This window comes from Pyrgilauda ruficollis, unplaced genomic scaffold (assembly GCF_017590135.1).
Source record: "Pyrgilauda ruficollis isolate IOZ18807 unplaced genomic scaffold, ASM1759013v1 scaffold159, whole genome shotgun sequence".
NCBI classification, from domain to species: domain Eukaryota; kingdom Metazoa; phylum Chordata; class Aves; order Passeriformes; family Passeridae; genus Pyrgilauda; species Pyrgilauda ruficollis.
The window spans coordinates 55,668-63,566 of record NW_024514654.1 but is presented as its reverse complement, the minus strand read 5'-3'; the positions used below and the strand labels follow the sequence as shown (position 1 = coordinate 63,566).

Below are 7,899 nucleotides of genomic sequence, written 5' to 3'. Positions count from 1 at the left end.
CCCCCCCCCACAGTGCCCCTGGCACCCCCGGTGCCACCCTCACCCTTTCCAGGTGGCTTCGTACTTCGGGCACACGGTGGCAGTGGCCGATGTCGATGGGGACGGGTGAGAGCCGGGACAGTCGTCCACCCCTTCATCCAGGGCGACACCCAGGGGTCCCCCCCCCACAGTGCCCCTGGCACCCCCGGTGCCACCCTCACCCTTTCCAGGTGGCTTCGTACTTCGGGCACACGGTGGCAGTGGCCGATGTCGATGGGGACGGGTGAGAGCCGGGACAGTCGTCCACCCCTTCATCCAGGGCGACACCCAGGGGTGCTGCCCCGTGCCTGGCACACCGCAGGGTGCCCCCAGACCTGCGTGCCCTGACCCTGACCCCGCTCCGGGCATAGGCGGGATGACCTGCTGGTGGGTGCGCCCCTGTACATGGCCCGGCGCTCCGACGGGCAGCGCAGCGAGCTGGGGCGCCTCTACCTCTACCTGGGGCGGGGACAGCAGCCCCTCGCCGGGCCCCCCCAGACCCTGACGGGGACCCACCCCTACGGCCGCTTCGCCGCCGCCATCGCCAGCCTCGGGGACCTGGACAAGGACGGCTTCGGCGGTAACAGCGCGGCGGGGCGGGGAGGAGGATGTGCCACCCCCGGTGCCGCGCCTTGGGGAAACTGAGGCAGGAGAGCGCGGGTGGGCGTTCACGTCCCTTCTGTCCCCAGACGTGGCCGTGGGCGCCCCGCAGGGCGGTGACAGTGGCAGCGGGCAGGTCTTCATCTTCCGCGGGCAGAGCGAGGGGCTGGCGCCGGTGCCCATCCAGCGCCTCGACAGCCCCTTCCCCGGCCCCGCCGCCTTCGGCTTCGCGCTGCGTGGTGCCGCCGACCTGGACGGCAACGGCTACGCGGGTACAGCCCTGGCACGACACCGCCCTGCCACCCCGCTGTCACCACCCCGGCACCGACCCTCTGCTTGTCCCTGCAGATCTGCTCGTGGGGGCTTACGGGGCGGCCAAGGTGGCCGTGTACCAGTGAGTGCCCGTCCCTGCGGTGGCCCGGGGCTCCCTCTTGGGTCCCCTGGTACTTCAGCAATGTCCCCGTGCCCCAGGGGACTGCCCGTGGTGGTGGCCCGGACCCAGCTGAGTGTCCCCGACGGGCTGAACCCTGAGATCCTGGACTGTGTCCTGCCCGACTCCAGCGTCCGTGTCAGCTGGTGAGGGGACACTGCCATGGGGACACTGCCGTGGGGACACTATGAGGACACCACCGTGCGGACCATGGGGACACCACCGTGGGCACAGGACAGGTCTCTGAGCAGCTGTTGGTGGTGTCTCCCTGCAGCTTCCACGTGGTGTTTTGTGTCAGCGTGACGGGCCAGCACATCCCTCAGAGCATCCGTGAGTGCCAGTGTGACCCGGGGAGCACTGTTGCGGTGTCACCGCGGGTGTCACCAGTGCCACCCTCCCGTTCCCCACCAGAGCTGGAGGCTGAGCTGCAGCTGGACCGGCTGAAGCCCCGGCCATCGCGGAGGGTCCTGCTGCTGCAGGGACACCAATCGTCCTGGCAGGGGGAGCTGCTGGTGGCACCGGGGACACCCCCTGTGTGCAGCAACCTCACCGCCTACCTGCGGGTACGGGCACAGGAACAGCACGGCAGAGGGCGACAATCCATGGAGGCGACGGGAAGGGGGATGTGGCATCTCCAGCCAGGATGGGGACAGGGTTGGGGACAGGGCTTGGGGATAACAGTGCCTCCCTGTCCCAGGAGGGTGGCTAACAGGGATGGCTGGGGGCCGTGGGGTGGGGTGGGCACGGGGTGCCCTGCAGAGTGCTGTGCCCATGGGTATCCCCAGGACGAGGCCGAGTTCAAGGACAAGCTGAGCCCGGTGGCCCTGAGCGTGGCCCTGACGCTGCCCAGAGTGGCCCCGGGATTGGTGCTGTACGGGGACACCCTGGTGCAGGCACAGGTAGGGGGGACATGGCTGTGGGGGGATGCCACCGTGGTGACATGGGGTGGGCTCATCCCCACCAGGGCACGTGTGGGTACCCCCAGCCTGGGTGGGCTCAGCCTGGGGTCCCCAGCTTGTGCCAGTGTTCCCAACATCCCCCTGGGACGTTGCTCCTGTCCCCCTCCCACTCTCCCCAGTTTCCACTGGGGTGTGGCTCCTACCCCCCCCCCCCCCCCCCCCCATCACTGTCCCTTATTCCCTCTGGAATGTGGCCCCACACTGCCCCTGCCACTCCCTGGCATGTTCTGCCCTCTGTGCTCACCCTGCAGTCCCTAGTCCCTCTCCTGGATGTCCCCTCTGTACCCAGCACTGTCCCCATTCCCAGCCCCAAGATGTCCCCTCTGTTCCCTCTGCCATTTCCAGTCCCTCCCCTGCTGGGACAGGATGTCTGTCCCCTGCTGTCCCTGCTCCCTCCTTGGCGTGTCTCAGGGGATGTCCCCTCTGCTGTCCCCATTCTTCCCTCTCGGAGATGTCACCTCCCTCCCCTCCATCCCCGGTCCCTCCATGGAATGTCCCCTCTCTGCACTGTCCCAGATCCCCCCTCTGGGATGTCCCCTCTGGCCCCCTCCACCAGCCCAATCCCTCCCCAGGATGTCCCCCCGTGCCCCCTGCTGTCCCCAGTGACTCCCTCTCCCCCACCTTACCCTGGATGGGGGGGTCCCCCTGTCCCCTCCGTGTCCCCCTGCCAGACCCACATTATCCTGGAGGACTGTGGCGATGACAACCTCTGCGTGCCCGACCTGCGCCTGGCTGCTGACACGTGAGCACCGCAGGGCTGAGGGAGTGCCCGGTGTCCCCGCGGGGTGCTGAGCCCACGATGTCCCCGTGTCCCCAGCCCCAGCCAGCGCCTGCTGATCGGGGCGGAGGCCGTGCTGTCCCTGCGTGCCAACGCCACCAACGCGGGCGAGGGCGCCTTCGAGGCCGAGCTGAGGGTGCAGCTGCCCCCTGGCACGCACTACCAGGCTGCCCGCAGCACCATCCCGGTGCGTGTGACGGGGGTGACAGGGGTGACCGGGGCGGGGGGGGTCACGTCCTGCCCTTGCTGGCCATCACCTGCCTCTCTGGGGGTGCCCAGCGGGGATGGGTGCTGGGAGATGCCCAGGGTGGGGGACTCGCACCGTGTCCTTGGTGGCTGTCACCTTCCATGGGGGTGCCCAGTGGGGATGGGTGTCAGGGGGTGACCCAAATCGGGGGGCTCACAGTGTCCATCATCCTCCACGGGGCTGCCTGGTGGGGGTGGGTGCCCAGGGATCCTGGGCTGGGGGTTCCTGTCCTGCCCTTGGTGGCTGTCACTCTCCACAGGGTCCCCACTGGTGGTGGGTGTTCAGGGGTGTCCAGGGTATGAGGCTCAAGCCCTGCCCTCAGCTCATGCAGGTTCCCAGTGTGGCTGGTTCCTAGTGGGGTCCATGACGTGTCCCCACCCCGCAGGGGCAGAACAAGCTGAGCTGCAACCCCAAGAAGGAGAATGGGACCCACGTGGTGCTCTGTGAGTTGGGCAATCCCATGAAAGCAGGAGCCCGGGTAAGGGGACAGGGGGGTCCCTGCTGTGCCTGTCACCCACTGGGGCTGGTCACCCACGTGCCCCTCTCCTCTGCTGTCCCCAGATCACCGTGGACATGGAGCTGAGCGTGTCTGGGCTGGAGGACATGGGGGATGCCATCACCTTCCACCTCCAGCTATGGAGGTGACACCCTGCTGTCCCCCCGTCCCCCACCCACTGCTGGGACACTGGCACCTCGGACTCAGTGTCCTCAGCATGTCCCCATACTCAGCGTCCATCTCTCATCCGGCTGTGTCCCCACAGCAAGAACAGCCCCAGCCACGCATCGGTGACGGTGCCGGTGCCCGTGGAGGCAGAGGCAGAGATGAGGCTGCGAGGGTGAGGGTCTGGGGGGGCACGGGGATAACGGGGGGATGAAGGGGGACGCTGACCCCCCTCTCCCACCAGCAACTCCCTGCCTGCCACCATGGTGCTGCCCACGAGCTGGCACAGGGTGGAGGGCAGCCGGCGACTCGAGGACCACGGCATCAGGGTGGAGCACGTCTATGAGGTGATGCCCGCGGCTGTTCGGGGGATGTCCCCTCTGTTCCCTCCCCGGTGTCATCTCCTGTGCTGGGCATCACCCACCGTCCTCCCGCAGCTCCACAACAAAGGTCCGGGCACCGTCAGCGGGGTCACCCTGAGCCTCGCCGTCCCCCACCTGCTGGGCGACCACGTCCTGCTCTACCTGCTGGAGCTGGGCACCGAGGGGGGCATGAACTGCTCCCACCACCGCGCCCTCAACCCCGCCCAGGTAGGGGCTGCGGGACCGTGCCCGCCGGCGGCCGCTGGGACATGTCAGGGAGGTGGGTGTCACCTCTGTGTCCCCTTCCAGCTGGAGATCTCCGCTTCGACGGCCGCAGCGCCCGGGAACGGCACCCACCAGCGGGAGCGCCGGGAGGCGGAGCCGCCCCCGAGAGCCGGGCTGGGGAACGAGGGGCTGGGGGACCTCGTCCGTGTGGTGAGCGGGTGACCCTGGGGACCTGCCGGCTGTGATGGAGGCAGGGCTGGGGCTGCATCCCTTGGGTGACCCTGGGGACATGCACGCCATGGTGGGCACAGGGCTGGGAGTGTCCCCTGGGGTGGGGGCCCCCCAACACCCACAGTGCTGGACACCGCCCTCAGGACTGTGACAATGCCACGTGCGTGAACATCACCTGCCACGTGCCCAGCCTGGGCAAGGACCAGCGGGCACTGGTCAGCATCCACGCCCTGCTCTGGATGGACACCCTGCAGCAGGTACTGTCCCCTCCTGGGGACAGAGGCGACGGGGTGGCATTGTGCCCTCAGGGCATCCCTGCAATATCCCCTCCTGCACAGTGGTCCCCAGAGAGCACCCTGGGGACACCATGTGTGGGGTCATGGGTGACCTGTTAACTGCCAGCACCCCCGATGCCAGGTTCCCATGTGTCCCCCGTGTGTTCCCCCCTCTGTCCCTAGCGGGAGCACCTCCTGACGCAGTTTCGCATCCAGTCACAAGCGTGGTTCAACACCTCGGCCATGCCCTACCGCGTCCAGCCCCGGGTCCTGCCTGCCGGCAAGGCTGAGGTAGGGCTGGCGTGGGTGTGGGGACACGGGGACAGGCCGTGGTGGCAGCGGTGTCACCCACCTGTCCCTCTGCAGACTGAAACCTCCGTGGTGCGAGCCAGCCCTGGGGGCGAGGGGGCTGTGCCGGTGTGGTGGGTGGTGCTGGGGGTCCTGGCCGGGCTCCTGCTCCTCACCCTCCTCATCCTCCTCATGTGGAAGGTGAGTGGGTGCAGAGGGACACTGGGGACACTGGGGACACCCACCATGGTGGTGGGGCCTCACTGGCACCAGAGGGACCATGAGACATGGGACACAGTGCTGGGGGTGGGGGCTGTGGGACAGGACAGGGACAGCAGCACGGGTGACACCGTGCGGTCCGAGGCGGGTGACACTGTGGGGGTCCCCAGAGGCAGGGCATCCCTCAGGAGCAATGCCATGGGGTCCAACGGTGGTGCCACAGGGATCTCCGGGGGGTTGATGATCCGGGATCCCTGGGGCTGCTGCTGCGGGGTCCCCCAGGGCCCGACTGTCACTGTGTCCCCTTCCAGATGGGTTTCTTCAAGAGAACGCGGCCGCCTACCGAGGGGGACCCGCAGGAGCCGGGCCAGGCCCAGGAGCCGGGCAGTGCCCAGGACTAGCGGGGTCCCCCTGTGCCCCACCCCCACCCAGCTCGCCTTCCCCGTGGGACCCCAGCCCCGCTCTGCTCCCCCCGGACAATAAATCCCTGCCGTGCTCTCGGGTGCTGCCCACGGGGTGTGCTTGTGTCCCTCCGGAGCTGCACCCTGGGGTCTGCCAGGGGACAGGGGGGCTTTTGGGGACCTCCGTGTGCATTTGTGGGTGCCCAGGGAGAGCAGTGGGGTGCTGGGTGCCGGGGTCAGTCCCGGGGGCTGCTGCACTGCTGGGGGATCCGGACCGGGGCCGGTGCTGGTACCGCGGGTGGGTCACGGTACCGGTACCGCGGGTGGGTCACGGTACCGGGGCCAGTCCCAGGGTGGGACCGGGGGATCGGGGCAGTGCCAAGGGCCAGTCCCGAAACGCCGCTGCGGTACCGGGGCTCGACGCTGAGGCTCAAGGAAGTACCGTGAGTGGGTCCTGGGACGCTGGTGCCGGTACAGGGCCAGTCCCGGGATGACGGTGCCGGTACCATGTCCCCGTACCGGGGCTCGGAGAGGAGCCGGGAATGGGTCACGGGAGGCCTGTGCGATACCGGGGGCAGTGCAATGCGGCCGGTGCCAGTACCGGAGAGAGTCCTGCAGTGCCGAGTCCCGGTCCTGGTCTCGGGGCCGTGCCGGGGATGGGTACAGCGGGTCGGGATCGGTACCGGGGTTAGTGCCGGGGCTCGAGCAGTGTCAGAGGTGGATCCGGGGGTCGGTGCCGATGTCGGGGGTGGGTCCTGAGATGCCGCTGCCGACACCAGGGTCAGCCCCGGGATGCCGGTGACGGTACCGAGTCCGGGTCCAGATCCCGGAGCGGTCCCGGGGAGGGGTGCCGGCGTCTGTTGCGGTACCGGCGGCGGGTCCCGGCTCTCGGGCGCTGCAGGGGGCGGTGCCGGCGGTCTGGGGCGGTGCCAGGGGTTGGTCTGGGGGTCTCGGGGCGGTGCCGGGGGTGGTCCCGGTGCCGGGGCGGTGCCGCTCCGGGGGTGGGCACTGGGCGGCCGTGCCCGGCGGCTCCGGCAGGTGGAGCCCGGTCCCCGCGGCGGGCGGGCGGACGGGCCGGGCGGGCCGGGCATGGCGGGGTAACGGCGCGGAGCCACCATGCCCCTCCGCGCCCGCGCCCCCCTCCATCCCCCTTGTCCATCCGCCGTTCATCCCCGGCTCTGTCTGTCCGGCCGCACCCCCGTCTGTCTGTCCGTCTGTCTGAACCGCTCTCCCCGGGCGGTTCTGGCCACCGGCATGAAGAGGGTGATGGGTGGGGGGCCTGGGCAGGGGGTGCAGCTGGTGGGGTGGGGGTCACGGACAGAGCCTGGGGGATCAGAGGGTGTAGATGGTGCCAGACCTTGCGGTACAGGATGGCGGGGGGGGGGGGTCCCGGGCAGCGCCAAGGGGTCCCGATGGTGGGTGGGCATCACAAACCAGGGGGTGAAGGAAGTTGGGTGGGGATCGTGGACAGAGCTTGGGGGTGCAGGAGGGTGGATGGGGGTCCTGAGCAGAGCTTGAGGGTGTCTGATGGTGGGTGGAGGTCCCAGGGCAGGGGGTGCATGATGGTGGATGGGCAGGGGGTCCTGAGCAGCAGCCGGAGGTGCAGGATGGCGGGGGGTGCATTCGGCAGACAGGGTGGGCCTTGAGGTCACCGCGGTTCCCTGTGACCCCCTCCTGCACCCCAAACCCTCCTGGCAGAGCCCCCTGTGCCCGGGGGTGACAGGGGGGGCTGTGGGGTCAGTGACCCCACCCCCGACCAGTCCTGTCTGTGCTGGCTCAGCTCCCCGCTGGCGTCACCCCTGCCCATTCCCGTCCCCTGGGGTGACAGACATGACAAGGCACCTCACTGCCACCCCAGGGCCTGGCACCTCCCGCCCTGCTCACGGGACACTGGGGTCAGACTGGGAGGCGCTGGGGAGCCAGCGAGGGGTCAGTGAGCCTCAGGTGGCCACACCACCCTCTGGGGACCCCTTGGTGGTGGCGGGGGGACAGAAAGTGGGGACGGGGCCATGCCTGTGCCTGTGTCCCCGCGCTGGGGGTGGCACCATGGCCCCCCTCCCCGGCGGACACCGGCGTGGCCGTTGATGCCAGCTGTCCCCCGGCAGCTGCCGGTGGCCGGCGTGAGGCCGCGGGGACATTCCTGCCCGCGGGTGCCGGCTGTCCCCGCCATGCGGGGGGACACCCCCAGCCCCTCCATTCCTAAAC

The 7,899-nt window shown here is 69.5% G+C and overlaps 1 protein-coding gene across 2 annotated transcripts in view; it reads left to right on the top strand.

Moving 5' to 3' along the window:
- The window catches only part of ITGA2B (integrin subunit alpha 2b), an 18,000-nt gene that overhangs the window by 6,584 nt on the left and 3,517 nt on the right, over positions 1-7,899 (top strand). The window contains exons 11-30 of one of the 2 annotated variants that reach the window (XM_041461966.1): positions 53-105; positions 390-598; positions 708-890; positions 967-1,012; positions 1,090-1,194; positions 1,323-1,378; positions 1,460-1,611; positions 1,834-1,947; positions 2,679-2,749; positions 2,825-2,972; positions 3,418-3,510; positions 3,594-3,673; positions 3,794-3,868; positions 3,938-4,040; positions 4,131-4,283; positions 4,365-4,490; positions 4,655-4,768; positions 4,970-5,077; positions 5,153-5,275; positions 5,605-5,835. In XM_041461966.1, coding sequence (XP_041317900.1) covers positions 53-105; positions 390-598; positions 708-890; positions 967-1,012; positions 1,090-1,194; positions 1,323-1,378; positions 1,460-1,611; positions 1,834-1,947; positions 2,679-2,749; positions 2,825-2,972; positions 3,418-3,510; positions 3,594-3,673; positions 3,794-3,868; positions 3,938-4,040; positions 4,131-4,283; positions 4,365-4,490; positions 4,655-4,768; positions 4,970-5,077; positions 5,153-5,275; positions 5,605-5,694 — 2,202 coding nt within the window. In that variant the 3' untranslated portion in view covers positions 5,695-5,835. Of the gene's footprint in view, positions 1-52; positions 106-389; positions 599-707; positions 891-966; positions 1,013-1,089; positions 1,195-1,322; positions 1,379-1,459; positions 1,612-1,833; positions 1,948-2,678; positions 2,750-2,824; positions 2,973-3,417; positions 3,511-3,593; positions 3,674-3,793; positions 3,869-3,937; positions 4,041-4,130; positions 4,284-4,364; positions 4,491-4,654; positions 4,769-4,969; positions 5,078-5,152; positions 5,276-5,604; positions 5,836-7,899 lie in introns of those variants that run through there. The other variant, XR_005954680.1, reaches the window with a different exon arrangement.